Here is a 16,061-nt window from a genome sequence, read left to right on the forward strand (position 1 = left end):
CACTACCACAGACTAATGTGCAGGTTTTGGAGGAGATGTGGGCAGGAACACATTTAAACCTTCTTGGACATTCTATGGCAGCAATATTCTTTGCTCCTGCTTGCCCCTTAAAAAAAAAAACCCATCCTAAATTCATAGAATCATTTGGGCTGGAAGGGACCTCAAAGCCCATCCAGTCCCACCTCCTACCATGGGCAGGGACACCTCCCACTGCATCAGGCTGCTCAAAGTCCCATCCAGCCTGGCCTTGAACACCTCCAGGGATAGGGAAGCCACCACTGCTCTGGGCAGCCTGGGCCAGGACCTCCCCACCCTCACAGCAAAACATTTCTCCCTAAGATCTTCATCTCAATCTCCCCTCTTTCAGGTGAAAACCATTCCCCCTTGACTTACCCCTGCACTCCCTGACCAAGAGCCCCTCCACAGCTTCCCCGTAGGCATACAACCCATGGTCACCTGCATTTAACTCAACTACTTCAACCAAGACGAGTATCCTCACCCTGCAGAGCACACATTCCCTGGCCTTGAGAATCAATGCAGACCTCCAGCCACAGCATCCTGGCTCCTTCTTCCCAGCCTTGCGGAATGCCAGGCAAGGAGATGGCAAGGGTTTGGCCTCTCTCTGGGTGCACTGCTAACCCAACGGTCAGCTGAGGGCTGGGAGGGGAAACCTGACACACTTTGGGGCAAAAAAAAAACCCCAAACCGCTAAATGATTCATTTCTGACATCAGCTATGATTAAATTTTAATCTCTCAGACAAAAATATGGTTCTCATTAGCCTCATTAGTTCCCAGTTGTACTGCAAGGCAACAGTGTCACATGGTATTAATCGTTGTTTTCATTAATATGTCATATCAACTGCTCACGGCATTCTTTGAAACCGATATGCTCCCTCTCTTCTGCGTGAGTAGGAAGTGCCAAGAAGCAGCTTCCTCGACAGGAAGGATGACCCCCTGAGATCCTTCAACTTTTGGTTTACAGTTCCAGAGATAATCTTTGCTTTCTGGGGAAAGAGGGAGGGGAATTTGGACTAAAAGGGATGCGAGGCCACGAAAGAAACAAAGAAATTCCTGAGGTTTATTGCCAAGGCCAGATAAAGCAATGAGATATTCTAAGTTTTCTTGTTGTTGTTGACATTGGGATATTTTGGAGAGCTAGAAAAATAAAGCCAGGTTGCAAAAAGGGTACTTTGCAAGCAAGTTGTTTGCAAAGCTGCTGGCAAACTCCAAATGACTCAAATTTAGCAGACACATCAGGGTGATATTTGTCGATGCCAATCATCTAAAATCCTAGATATCTTTTTCTTTTTAACACACAAAGTTGTACACTGGATTCAGGCAGAATAGAAATTTTTCCTTGCACTCTAAACACCAATTATCTGCAAAGCTGGTATCAATTAGGTCTTACAATCCCTCAGCACAAGCTTGTATTACTTCATGACAGGCAGATAAAGGAGGATACAGACTGATGGAAAGACCTTACTAGGTCACATATTTAAGTATAGACCAACATAACCACTCTTGCCTGCATGGTGAGGTCTCAGAGCTTCCCAAGTGAGCCAAGCACACTGATGAAACCCAGGACAAGCAAGTTTCTATTCCTGACTTGCACAGCTCCCGATCTTTCAGTGTTTGCTCACTCAGGGGCAGTCAAAAACATCTATGCTACCGAATAAGATGTACTTTAGCTCAAAGGCATCTGTGTGGATACATTCAGTCACCCTTGATCTGGCTCTGGTCGGTTGGAGGAATCCCCTTGTGAGCTTCTGTCTGTATTTTGCATGTCAGACCAGGACTCTTCTAGTCATAAAACAATTATTCCCATAAGTGCTGTGCCCTTCTCATAAGAGGGTCACAAATGAGTACACTTAAAAACGTGAAGGAGATTTTGCCAAATCCAGCCCACAACTCACACACTGGTTGGTTTACAAGCTGGAATCAGAAATTTTGAAGAGATCTGTTTCTAACCTTTGCTGGATGGGATGACACCAAACAAAATACCAAGCGCTTCAGACTGAAAAGCCAAAAGCTGTAGAATATAAGAGGAAAGAAAGCAGGGAAAAGATCCATTTAATGCCCTCCTTAAGAGTGAAAACACAGCCTCGAGCATCTCCTCAGCCCCCCAGCATTTAAAGTTGTTCAACCCAACCTATTCACCAGCCCACTCGCTCACACACAGAAGACTGTGATGAAAGTCCTGTATCCTGTATAGGTCAAGTGGTTTTCAATCAGACATTTAAACCACAAAGCCCCCACAACATACAAGTCTTTCTTCTTCCTCTAGTGTAAATGAACTTCTGAGGATGGTAATTTAATTGCAATTACACTACATGCCTCAGAGACCTGCTTTCATGACCTGCAGTATTACCTGTCCCTCCAACGTGTCTTTAAAGTTAAAAGCCCTTAATATTACGTTCAATCAGGTAAATACGAAATAACACCAGGTATTTACAAGGACCTGTAGCGAAAGCAAGAGAGGGAATGGCTTTAAATTGGACGGGGGAAGGTTTAGATTAGACATTAGGAATAAATTCTTCACAATGACGGTGAGAAGGCCCCGGCCCAGGGTGCCCAGAGAAGCTGTGGCTGCTCCATCCCTGGAGGTGTTCCAGGCCAGGTTGGATGGGGCTTGGAGCAACTGGATCCAGTGGGAGGTGTCCTTGCCCATGGCAGGGGGTGGGACTGGATGGGCTTTAAGGTCCCTTCAAACCCAAACTACTCTATGATTCTGAGGCAGAATGACTGCAGCATGTGCTCTCCTCTGTGTTCTAGAAAGGTGCTGCCAGCATCCGCAGCTTCTTGGAAATGACCCAGGCCCATGGTCTTCAAAGGGCACATGAGTGAAGCCTGACCAGTACTCACCAGCAAACTCTCGGCTGTACAGCAGTAAAGCACTCTGTGGTCTCATATTCCTTGCAGAACAAAAAAGTGTGCCGCTTAGTCTTATTTTACCTGAAATACCCGTTAGCAGTAGCTCCACCAACGTTTTCCACCGGGGAAGAACTCACTGAAAAGAACGCTGTAGCCACCTCACGCTACAACGTTTCATTTATTGGCTTGTTTAACCTATTTCCCTGAGCTGTTGTAACTCTACCAGAATCTCAGTCATGAAAGAAAAAAGGCAATAGAATTTAAAAAACCCACAATTCAAACTTTTGTATCAAATGTCTCACAAACTGGACCTCTGAACACTCTCTAGCAGCAGACTATATGCTTTGTAAAATGAAACAGCACAACAACCAAGGGAAGGGTTTTCAGATGATATTAGAAAATGCCAGAGTTCAGTGGGGAAACAACAGAAGAAGAAACAGGAGATCAGTGGCAGAGCAGTTTAAAAGTTTGTTTATATAAGAAAATGTAATAGCTCTCCGGAGACACCTTACTGCAGGATGAAAGTGTGTTTATTCCAGAATTACAAATTCACTTTAGAAGTGCATTAGTTATTCAGGAACAAAAATGATTTAACTTCTGCCGGAACACCTCTCCCATAGAGCTTGTCCTACCAAAGGACCTCTACTGCTGATGGTCCATCCCTGTAGACATGTCCCAGCAGAAACCAGAGGGAATAAAACCACAAATGGAGGTTTCAGGAGGTCACCTGCAACAAGTATTTTTACACAGCTTTTCCCATTCTTGCTTAAATGTATGGCAATCCATTACATCAATATTCAGGAGGGAGGAAGCAGGGAGAAAGGCAAGGTTGGATGGGGCTTTGAGCAATCTGATCCAGGGGAAGGTTTCCCTCCCCACTGGGAGAAAGGCAAAGTCATTTGTACCGGACCCAGGAAGCTGGTCTACTCTTCCAGTAACTGAAGCTACACAAGCAGGACTTGCAGGCTGCAAAAGGGATGCTCAAGTACGAGGAATCCCACAAAATCTTTTTAAACAACTTTAATTGCATTAAATAGCTCCATTAAATAGCTGAGGGTGGTGAAGCTCTGGCACAGGTTGCACAGAGCAGTGGTGGCTGCCCCATCCCACCCAAAGCCAGGGTGGATGGGACTTTGAGCAACCTGATCCATTGGAAGGTATCCTTGCCCACAGCACGGAGTTGGAACTGGATGGGCTTTCAGGTCCCTTCCAACCCAAACCATTCTATGATTCTATTACACTCAAACTGGGACTGCTTTTTACTATTATTGCAGAAATTACAAGGATAATCAAGACTATAATTACTGATGAAGCACCTCACTCAGGTTGTGGGTCAGATATTAAATACTGTTTTGCACTGGAAGAGTTTTAGCCTCTTGACAGTCTCCTCTGCTTCAAAGGGAAAAGGTCAAAATGACAGAAGGAGAGAAAATCCAGCATTTTAGGACAGCGCGATGATGCAAGTGTGGCACCTTTACCCACTTGCCCCAAGATGTAGAGAACACAAAGAGGTTCAGCCTGAGCAGACCCCAAACACCACGGCTGTTTTGAGAATAGAGCACCCAGGATTTACAAAATCTTTCACTTTCAAATGTGGCAAAGGCAAACTCAGCCCCCATTTCACAGATACCAAAATTAACATGTATTCTGAAAGTCAGCCTGGTATTGAGAACCACCAAAGCGCATCTTATTTCCCACCATTCACCTGCACTTCAGGAGAGCCAACAGTAAAATCAGGTTTTGGGGGCCAAAACAATATCCTGGCCCCAGTTCTCAGGATTTTAGATTGCTAAGGTAATCCTTATTCCACAAAATCCATCACAAACAGCTCAGATCACTCTGTTCCAGGACCAGCTTTCTGAGGGTTATAACACCCTCAGAGGCCTTTCGCTGGTCCCTTGCCCTGCGGTCACCCCAGGCTCAGCTCTCTCCAGGCACACAGCGGACTCCCCCAGCTCCCGTCAGCAGTACCGGGGCAGGCAGGCAATGTGCCCTGCCCTTCAAAGGAGATGGTTTGCTCTTCTGAAGCTTTCTCTGACTCCAAGCCAGCTGGACAGCAGTTGAAAGACTCCATCCTTCAGCAGTGCCCGGTATCTGGAGACTCCGGCTCAAAACAAAAAATTTAAAATAGAAACAGAAAAGGCGATAAAAGGAATAAATTGTTCCTCACTGGCCTAAAGAAGAGAACACTATTTGTCCTTATCACCCCATGTCTTCCATGAACTGTCTTCTCAGGCAACTATTGCAAAGGATTTTGCCGGATTGGGTCATTCCACAGGTCTGTGCCCAGCCTAGAAATGCCACCTTGCAGGAGTTCACATCTGCTGCTGCAGAGGAACACTAAGAGACACCAAACAATACCAAACAATGCCACCACAGGACGAATTTCTTCCTCATTTCAGACACCACTGTGCCAATCTACCTTGTAACTCTGATCAGAAATGCCCTACAACTTTGTCCTTTTCCTCTTATAAGAGTCATTGTGGTCTTCAACAGATGAGATCAGAACTCCACAAAACCTCTCAATCTGCCCACATGTGAGAGCAAGACAACATTAACAGAAGATCTAACCTCACCTACAAACCAGCGTGAAGAGGGAGTTTTAAAGCCAGACTTAGCTTCCAGGCCGATGCTGCCACCCACCCACATCAGCAGCACAATTCATGAGACTTCAGGTACTCTCAGCTCATCCCTTGTGCCACCACAATTCCCTGCAGGATGGCAAGAAATTAGTTAATCCTCCCTTTGCTCTTTCCCCACATTTACTCAGACTGTGAGCACCCAGCATCCCCTTCTCTGGGAGCTGCATGTCACACTGTATGCACAATCATAATACAGATTTGACCACCCAGTGACCCATTTCGGAAGATCTAATGAAAAACGTAACCACACCTGAATGAACCGTATGGTTGGGTTGCTTTGATTCTTTTCCCTCACCCCTTTACAAGAACCACCTAATTTCCTGTTTAATATATTCGATGCCACAATTAAGAAGAGATGAAGTTGAGGCAATGTCTCCTATTCCACTCCCTTTTCTCTCTTGCTCCTTCCCAGAAGGACCTGACCCACTCCCTCGGTGTGTTATTGCTGTTCACCAGGAGTCACCTGCCTGTGGCGGAGTAACTTTGAAACTCCAAACCTGAAGTAGCAAAGAAGGAAAAATCACAGTCTTATCTCGAATATCAAAAGTCAATTCCTTTCAACCATGGAACCCACAAAAGGCAAACTCCAGGCTCCACTTGCATTCTTCTTGGCCAGCTCATTGTCTTCTGAGCTGCAGAGACCAACCCTTGGCCATGAACTTCTCCCCTCCTTCAGGAAGACTCACTGGGACATGGTCTGCTGGACATGGGTGGAAGGCTCCCCCTTCCTATCGCCTGCCCTTCATCTCTCCCTCAAAGACTCAAAACATGACAAACCAGCAACACATTCAGCAGGCACAACTGGATTTTGTTTGGCAAAACTTCCAGAGTTCAGGGCTGTCACACTCCAGCACTGGCAGAGAAGACACTGCACCTCTGCCTTCCAGCTGCCTGCACCAGGAGCAGCAACTGGCAGCAGAGGACCAGCACAGAACGCGACTGCTCAACGAGAGACAGAGAACACTAGTTCCAGTTAGTTTTTATTAAATGAAAACCCTTAACAGCATTGCAGCACCACTACAGCTGCAGCACCAGGACACGGAGCACCCCTGAGTGCCTTGTGAGCGCTAATCAAGTCATGGTAATCTCTCAGCTAACCCACTACTTCAGGAGCAAGCCAGATTATAGAACAGCATCACTGAGGTTGGAAAAGACCAACCGTCAGTCCAAACCCACCATGCCTTCTAAACCATACCTTCAAGTGCCATGTCTACATGCTTTTTTGGATGGTGACTCCACCACCTTCAAGAAGATAAAACCTTCATCCTTGTAAGCCACTGCAGGTCTAGCTTTCAGCTACAAAACCTTTGTGGCTTGACAGGGAGGTTTTTAGGAGTGTCTTTCCTCCCCACAAATGGAAAACCAAAGAGAAAGAAGTCAAGGAACACAACACTTGCTGCTACAGTGCTACAGACTCCTGTATCTCTGGAAGCGAGAGCAGGACGATGTTTGAATTCTTGCCCTGTAACATAAAACATCTAGAAAAATACACAGGCTGTTTTGGAATAACTTGGAAATAGACAACGGAAAATTATCTACCAAGTTATTTGTCAAATTTTGTGGCTTTCTTTCATAGCCTTAAGTTCACAACGAGTTAAGAGCTCAGAGAACAGAGCTTTTCAGAAAGCTGAAGCTGTTATCCTTCACCCACTCACATACCATCTGGAGTAGGATAGGAATGAATGGGACAGGACGAAGCACGGGGCTGCCCAAGCATATGCAAATCCTTAAAATTAAATTCACTGAGCCCATCTATAAGGAAGAGATCCCATCATGTGTGGTAGAACCAGAAGACTCATGAAGAACATTTCAGCGACGCAGCAGTACTACCTTTCAGAGTCTGGGCGCCTCCTCATGGCACAACTACCCCAAAGGTACACATCACATCTTCTATAGGCAGAGAGGTACCTGAAGAGGTGAACTAATGAAATTTGGGGTTCGAAGGGCCCATCCTCTTTTAACTAATGTATTTGGAGCCTTAACAAGTATAAGGATCACCTAAAGCCCTCCTTTTTGCACCTCAGCCTTTCCCTGCAGCAAGGCAATACGCAGACAGTCACTATTACACCTTCACCTTTTTCCCCACAGGCTTTATGTACTTATCTTCAGCGTTCCAGCACTCTTTTGGATGGAACTGAAAACAGAGAAACCATCTCAAAGGTCATTACTAGGGTATTCCATACCAGGAACAACGTGCAGCACAGCACACTATGCAGCCTCTCAGAGGACAACAGAAATCAGGGCAGATATTCCAGGTAAAAGAGAGCAGGGGCAAATCCATAACTCATTCCTGCCAAATGCTTTCCTTACCTACATCACTCCTTAACAGATTTCCAAAACCTCAAATAGTAATAAGAAGGTCAACGTGTAGCAAAACCAGCAAGAGATTACAGAGAAAAACAAAGCAGAGAGATTGTTCACCTACCAGATCTGGCCGACGTTGACCAACGAGAGGTAGAGGACCCACAGGACAGCCATGAGGACCATGTTTGCGCATCCAGTTATCAACACAAAAGCTGAAGTTGCCAGGCCAAACAGGGAGAGATAGTCCAAGGTGGTGTCCATGTCTGACCAGTCCAGAAACCAGATGATTGTTGGTGCATAGCTCAGAGCATCCAGGTTTATCTTCCCTTTGAAATACCTCTTGACATTCTGCAGGTACAGTTTACAAGGGAGCAGCCCCTTCTCTCCAATCAGCTGCTTGTTTTGATGATACGCCACCAGGAAGGCCACAACTAGAGGAAAACAAGAAAGAGGAAAAAACAACAGTGTTAGAAATCACCCAGGCCAAAATACATATTTGAGTTACAGAAGTACATTCATGCTTGGAGAAGGAATTTATTCATATGACCTCATCTCCATTAAAAAACAAGACAGTCATTTCTATTAACCACGATGCAGAAGGCAGAGAAATTCCATAAATAATGTCTCTGCCTTCACACCAGGAAATGGCAGAGAGTCTGTCTTGAGCTAATTCTCTCCTTCCAGCTGTAAGGGACACAGCACTTGCTTCAGGCAAACTCAGCAATGAGCTTCTGGGAAAAGTTCTCAGCCATTGAGCGACCTGACCCAGCATCAGAAGAACTCAGGCACTGCGTGACCCTCGGGTAGTCACATACCCAATTCATCTCCCAGCGCAGAAGAGAACAGCTTAATTGCACTGCAGAGTACAAGTGCAAGTAACAGAGTCATTTCAAGCCTCTAGGATAGTTCCCTTTCTACACAAAGCATTTGGAGAGGACAAGTCCTCAGCTCCCACACAGACTCAGGGGAGCAGGGTTGAAGCAGCCAGAGGAGCACCCACCACTCCCTTCAGCTCCGCAGCACCAAAACCACCACTAAGCCTCCAGACTCCTTCTCTTCCAATGTCACAAAATGCTTTGCAGTGTGACAACTGCTCCAGCATGGGTTTTGTCATTGAAGGTGATCTACAACATCTGCTGCTCCCGAGGCAAATAGCCCACAGCAGATTGTGCCCGCAAGGTGATGCTGTCACATCAGAGGACAACGCATCTCCACTTTTCCCCTAATACTATCTGTGCACCTGTCAAGTCTTGGTTTCTTTCCCTATATTGAAAACACTTAATATTCCAAAATATTGATAACAAGCTTAAACTCTTATGCACCATGAGGCCAAATAACACCTTAATTCTTCTGGCAATGTAATCATAAAATGGGTTGAGTTGGATGACACCTCAAAGCCCAACCAGTTCCACACCCTGCCCATGGTTCCACACCTCCCACTGGATCAAGTTGCTCCAAGCCCCATCCAACCTGGCCTTGAACATCTCCAAGGAGGGAGCAGATGTCACTTCTCTGGCAACCAGGGCCAGAGCCTTCCCACCCTCATAGGAAAGCATTTCTTCCTAAGAGCTCGCCTCCATCTCCTTTTTTCCAGCTGAAAACCATTCCCCCTCATACTGTCACTGCACTCCATTATCAAGAGCCCCTCACTAGCTTTCCTGCAGGCCGCCTTTAAGAACCAGAATGCATGGTTCATGGTTCTCCATGACAACTGGAAAAGACACCAATTTTACTATAGGTTGATCTTCTGGACCCTCACATCCTGGTAGGCTGGAAATACAAAGTCTTAATATTTTCCTGTCCCCTAAATTGCTACTTTTTCCATATCACTGCAGTGCTCTCATTTACAGTGTCTGTACTCTCATGCTGGACAATCCTAGAACAGCCAGATGCTTTTTTTAACAGCACATAAGCAATTTAATTACACATCATAGACCTAGAATTTGATGTTCTAGAGAGAAAGTTGGTCAGCTCCTAGGGATTATCTCATATTATAGGAATCTCCTCCAGTTACCAATTTGCAGATCATAACTGCTGTAGTCTCCATTTCTCAAAAGAAAGAGAAGATAAAGGTCAAAATTTCTGGATTATGCTCCATACATTTTGCTCCCAGCAACTAACTCACTCCTTTCAGCCATTACCCATAAACCAGCCACATCACATGCAGCACTGCCAGAGCTCTTGCAAAAGGTCAACCTATTTCCCCAGTCCTCCTTGGTTAATGATCAAATCTGTTCCCTTCCTTATCAGAATTTGTCATTCTGCAAACAGGAATTTTGGTGCCCATCTGGTTGGTATCTCTCAGTGGGAACACTGGTGGAAAGACTATGGGAAACTATATCCCAAGTTCAGGTATGAATTCCCATTTCTTTGACATTCAGTTAACAACACAAAAGTCCACAGCTCCAGAGAATAAAAATAAATGTCCCATTTTCCCCCACCCCGCAACACACACAAAGGTCTCCAGTGGATTCACAGATGGTTTGGGTTGGAAGGGACCTCAGAGCCCATCCAGTTCCAAACCCCTGCCATGGGCAGGGACACCTTCCACTGGAACAGGTTGCTCCAAGCTCCATCCAACCTGGCCTTGAACACCTCCAGGGATGGGGCAGACACCACTGCTCTGGACAACCTAGACCTGGGCCTCCCCACCCTCATCATGAAGAATTTCTTCCTAATGTCTAATTTAAATCTTCCCCCTTCCAATTTAAAGCCATTCCCCCTCATCCTACCACTCCACGCCCCAGCTTTCCTGGAGTCCCTTTCTGTACCGGAAGCTGTTCTAAGGTCTCTCTGGAGCCTTCTCTTCTCCAGGCTGAACAACCCCAACTCTCTCAGCCTGTCCTCATAGCAGAGGTGCTCCAGCCCTTGGATCATCTCCATGGCCTCCTTCAGACCCGTTCCAACAGTTCCATACCCTTCTTATATTGGGGATGCCAGAACTGGACATAGAAATCCAGGTGGGGTCTCAGGAGAGTAGAGTAGGGGAGGAGAATCACCTCCCTTGACCCACTGGCCACGTTTCTTTTGATGTATTGATATTTTCAGAGCATTCTTATTTTTCTACCAACACACACTGTTTGGCACAACTGTGTAATCTGAAAGCCTGACATGTGAAACCAGCAGAAATAAAATGCTTCTGAGCCTCAGACAGCTTAATATCATCATTTCTGGTTTAAAAAATACATGTATAAAGACCAACTCTGCCTTGAAACTCCAGGACTCGAGTCCCCTTAGTTAGCACTGCACTTTGCTGCACAATTTTCCTAAAGTGCTAATCAAATTCACCTCTAAATGGTGCCCCAGCCCATAACTGCTATGCAGGTTTTTGGCTAAAAAAATCTAAATTAGACCCCTGCACAGCCTGCAAGATAAACAAAGAAAGGGTAAATTAGGAAAAACAAACTATAGCCATTGCAGAAAAGTACACACTATACGTACAAAATGCAGCACAGCCTTTTTAAGTCTGAAAGCAGCAGAAAGTGCATTATAGGTTGGCATGTGCTGCACATCTAAAGATTGCCCGGCTTGGACTCCAAGGTGTTTTCTCCCCAAACAACAGCTTCTCACAAGACACTGCATCGCTGATATTTCGCACATTACCGTTTCAAAACTAAATCCCACTGGTAACAGTGGGATTCTATTCTCATCTATGAAGAGCTTGTCAAACCCAAACCAAATCATGGTCATTCCATATACGTTTGGACCCACCACTCTCCTAAGCTGTTAGGGCCCATGTCCAGTGAGTGCCGTTTATTGCTCACACGCATGCAGCATTCCCCAAACGTGCTGCTCCAGCCCGGATTCAGCTCCCTCTCCTGGACACTCCCCAGGCTGAGCTGCTGGCTCGCACCACATCGTGCTTCAGCTCCAGCACCTCTTGGGGCACCTTCAACGGGCACATCCCGCAGGTAGCACCCGCTTCTCAAAGCCCACCACCAAATCATCCAGATCCATTCTCCCAAGGCATCAGTGAAGTCTTCAAGAGGCTTCACCCCACAGGTTCCTGCATCACCAAACACGTGCAATAGTTGAAACTGAAGACAGATTCCACACAGGATTTCAGCAACACAGGAGATGCACAGATCCGGAGGGGGGAAAAAAAGGAAGTTATTTTTCAGCTTGTCATTGCTTCCTCTCCCCAGACGCCTCTCAAGAAACCATATCCTTACACCGACAACAACACAGACTCGATCCCTTCTCCAATAAGACTCCCTTTGCTCTTGGCTTAGTTGAGGGAAGGAAAAAAAGTCCCCTTTGCCCACAAAGCCTGCACTTTTCTTCTTCTCCCTTAACCCCTATTCTGAAACCTCTCCCTTTGGCCTTGTATTTGGGGATTTTCCACTCTCTATCTTCCTGCTCCCTCCAGGTAAACATGGTTAAATGAGTTTGCTTCCACCTTGGGCACTGGCTGGCATGTTCACTGCCCTGCTGGGGCATGGCCAAGATTAATCACTTCTCCTTGTGAAGCTGTTGGTCCTACAGCTTCTTGCTAGAAAGAGTGTGGCCAAGCAGTTGTACTGCAGAAGCCAGAATTTGCAAGTCAGACAGTGCAGGGGGGACCGACCTACACAGCACGCTGGGCTCAACCACACCATGGGATCCAAGACATGGACAGACTCCACTCAAGCAATGGCACTGCATCTGCCTCAGCCTCTCCAGGCACTCTGTAAAGCTCTGCTCATGGCTATCTGCGAGTCTCATGCCAACCCAAGGATACTCTGATGTCTGGCAGCAAAGAGAGAAGGAGCTTACCCGGGGGGGAAGCTGGAATGCCAAAAGGGAGCCTGAACCAGCAGCTGCCAAGCACCACTGCAACCAGGCAAGAGGGAAGCATCTCAGCCACCAAGAGAGCTGCCCAACTCCGCATGCCACTTAGGAGAAGCTGCCTCAGTGAGCCTGACTCCCAGATGTGCAAACTTTGGACAATGCATTTATCAGCATCTCCTGTCAGTTTGGTGTTTAGTTCTCCTTTAAGAGCAGCACAAACACTTGCATTTCTACACACCACGCAGCTTTCCTCCACCAGCTCAGGCAGCTACCGCACTGAGGAGACCACAACAGATTCCCCTAGATGGAGCAAGCTGAGGCAGAGCCTGATCCAAAATCACCCTGTCCTTCCAGACCCTTTGGCAGGCCAAACCCCAGAGAGTGACCCTCGCTTTTTGGTAGCATCTTATGAAGTGACAGCATAATCAAGATGTGTCCAAATCCAACATTAAGCACCACCACCTTGCCCTGTGGCTGCTCACTGTTTTCACCGATGCTTCCTGGACTCAGGAACCTTCAGCCCCAGCCCGTGTCAATCTCCTCCATCCCATCTAAAGCACTTTGCTATTCTTCTTCCTACTACTCACTCCTTTGCAGACAGAAAAAAACACAGCCTCAGCAACACCCGTGCTCCCTCCCACTCAAGAGGCAGACAGAGCCTTTGACAGCTCACATGGGAGCACGCTCCTCTACCTGCTGCGAGCTCATCTTTACAGAAGTAATACAAGTAAATTGTCACCAACTGCTAATAGACCTTCACTACTTTCACTCACCTCAGAAGGTGCTTTACTGTACTTTTCCATTAATTCCTGTTCCACCCCTCTCTCTCTCCCAAAAACGAGCGCAATCTATGTTCAAACCCACATGCTACCAATAAACACAAACCAAGCGTGCAACGCAAGAGGCACCCATCTGAGACGATTTGGTCTATCCAGATTGCCTTGCCACCTCCATCCCTTTCCCCAAGTCCAGGCTCACCCTGTCATAGTCAGAGAATGAGAGAATCCCACTCTTCATGCTCTGTAAAGATTTTAAAAGATATGAAATCCAAAACTTTCCAGTCATATGGCTCTCTCTCTCCTTCCATTAAAAGAACTTAAAGCCCAAACCACATGAAATGAACCAAGAGTTTGGAGCTTCGCATGAAAGCCAAACTACATTTTGCACACACACACACCCCCCCAAACCCTGCCTGGAACCATATATCAAGTGCACCTTTGACCCAATAAAACACTCAAAACAGTCCTCTGCTGGATGCCAGCGAGCTGAGCTTGTACTACTGAAAATAAGAACTGAGAGAATACGCATGGTCTTCTTGTTATCATCAGAGAAACGATTCAAATGAGTTTTCAATTGATAAAGTGCCCTGCGAAGTCTTGCAACACAGAACCAACAACACCGCAGCGCTGAGCAAGGAGGCAGAATGAAACCAAGCACCTCCTTTTCATCCTGCAACCCTACAGCCACAAACAAACACACAATGATGTAGTGTGTTCCTACTGCTTCTTTGGTTTACTGCTATTCGCAGCAAAGCTCAGGACTGTGGGGTGGTGGCTTCAGAGGCTTTTTAAGCACTTCTCTCTCCATTGCCTTCTTGTTTGAAATCATGTGAAAGCAAATAGAACAGACTGGGCTGCGGCACAGCTAAAAGGCTTCCCAGTAGAATCATAGAATGGTTTGGGTGGGAAGGGACCTTCAAGATCACCCATTTCCAAACCCCCTGCCATGGGCAGGGACACCTCCCACTCAACCAGGTTGCTCCAAGCCCCATCCAACCTGGCGCTGAACGCCTCCAGGGATGGGGCAGCCACCACTGCTCTGGGCAGCCTGGGCCAGGGCCTCCCCACCCTCATTGTGAAGAATTTCTTCCCAAGATCTCATCCAAATCTTCCCCCTTCCAATATAAAGCCATTCCCCCTCATCTGTCACTACAGGCCCTTGTAAAAAGCCCCTTCCCAGCTTTCCTGGAGGTGATCTTTCCAGACTGGAAGCTGTTCTAAGGTCTCCCCACAGCCTTCTCTTCTCCAGGCTGAACAACCCCAACTCTCTCAGCCTGTCATGACAGCAGAGGTGCTCCAGCCCTCAGGATGATCTTCGTAGCCCTTCTCTGGACTCATTTCAACAGTCCCATAGCCTTCTCATGTTGGGAATTCCAGAACTGAACACAATACTCCAGGTGGGGTCTCATGACAGGTTCAAAACCACACCAGGGACAGTCACCCTGTAGCTAGAGGACACCTTAAAAAGATTCCTCTGCTCCAGACCAGCTCTGGGCAAACAACAAACTGCAAGACAGATTCTCTCCTTCTCAGTTTCTATTATCATCTCCCTTAAACTATCACTGCTTGCTATGACTCTACCTTTCAGGACTAAACATGCTTCGGCCTCACTTACACAGCTCTTCCATGCAGGTTTAAGCAGGGATGTCCCTTCCTGAGAGGACACAGTGCTAACACACTGTCTTCTTCATGCAAGCTTGCCAAGAAACACCATGCTGAAATAAAACCTTTCGGGGGAGAAAAAACACCCAAAGATGTGGTGTTTAAACCTTTAAACCTTACTAGGCAAGCTGAAAGCTACTGGAAGCCTTTTAATATAAAGGAGGGAAGAGAAGGGGGAAAGCAGAGGAGATAACAGAGAGAAAGAAGAGGAAGGACATCGGGGAGAGCCAGAAGCCTGCAAGAAGCCAACTCCCCTGAGAAAGCTTTAGATTTCAGAATCAGGAAGAAGTAGCCTGAACCTCCCATAGCTCTAGCTCTGGGGAGAGAAAAGACTACTATTAAACAATACAGAAGGAGAAGAAAGATAAACTGGATTTAAATAATAGCTTTTATTTCAAAGCACTCTACAGAGCCTGGCTGAAATTGGGAAGGGGTGGTATCTAATTACTTAAACTTCTGCAGCTGGAATCTGATGATAGCAATCATCTGAAAAGGGCACTTAACCATGATTTAGAAGGAGGGTGAAGGGAGCAAATAACACACATTTGTTCTCAAGAGCTTTGGGACCAGTTATTTACCTGTAACAGCACTTCCAACAAAACCTCAAAGACTTTCTGTACTTACACTATGTCAATCCTTGCCACAAAGAACAAACACACAGGGCAAGAGCAGGATGGAAAACCTTCAGATCTCAAAACGGCATTTCTCCAAGCCTCCCTGTCCCATGAATTACTGTATTAGAGATGGCAATCAGCCAGTGACAGACAAGTCTCTTCAACTGGCACACCAGTACCATGCAAAGATGCCTCTACAGCAATCAAGAGAGGAGTCTGGGCCGCAGAGCACAGGGTTCAGACCTACAGAATTGCTCTCATCCTCAGTGTGTTACCTCACACTTTCCTCCTCCAGAAGGGTTTCACAGCTCGGTCTGCCCACTGTTACTTGGTAAAGTGGAGAAAGAGGTCCCAGATCTGACAATGCCTCTGAGGGCTGTCTTATAAGAACTTGTGTCACCTAATTTATAAGTGCATG

The 16,061-nt window shown here is 46.5% G+C and overlaps 1 protein-coding gene across 2 annotated transcripts in view; it reads right to left on the bottom strand.

Annotated features, from left to right (window-relative positions):
* LMF1 (lipase maturation factor 1) overlaps positions 1 to 16,061 on the bottom strand; it is a 201,654-nt gene that overhangs the window by 180,951 nt on the left and 4,642 nt on the right. Inside the window, exon 1 of one of the 2 annotated variants that reach the window (XM_054080399.1) lies at positions 7,940 to 8,079. Coding sequence is in view for 1 of the 2 variants with exons in the window: in XM_054080398.1 (XP_053936373.1) it covers positions 7,940 to 8,249 (310 nt within the window). In the remaining variant the exon portion in view is untranslated. Of the gene's footprint in view, positions 1 to 7,939; positions 8,250 to 16,061 lie in introns of those variants that run through there. The other variant, XM_054080398.1, reaches the window with a different exon arrangement.

The sequence above is a fragment of the Cuculus canorus genome, chromosome 15, assembly GCF_017976375.1.
Source record: "Cuculus canorus isolate bCucCan1 chromosome 15, bCucCan1.pri, whole genome shotgun sequence".
Lineage (NCBI taxonomy): Eukaryota > Metazoa > Chordata > Aves > Cuculiformes > Cuculidae > Cuculus > Cuculus canorus.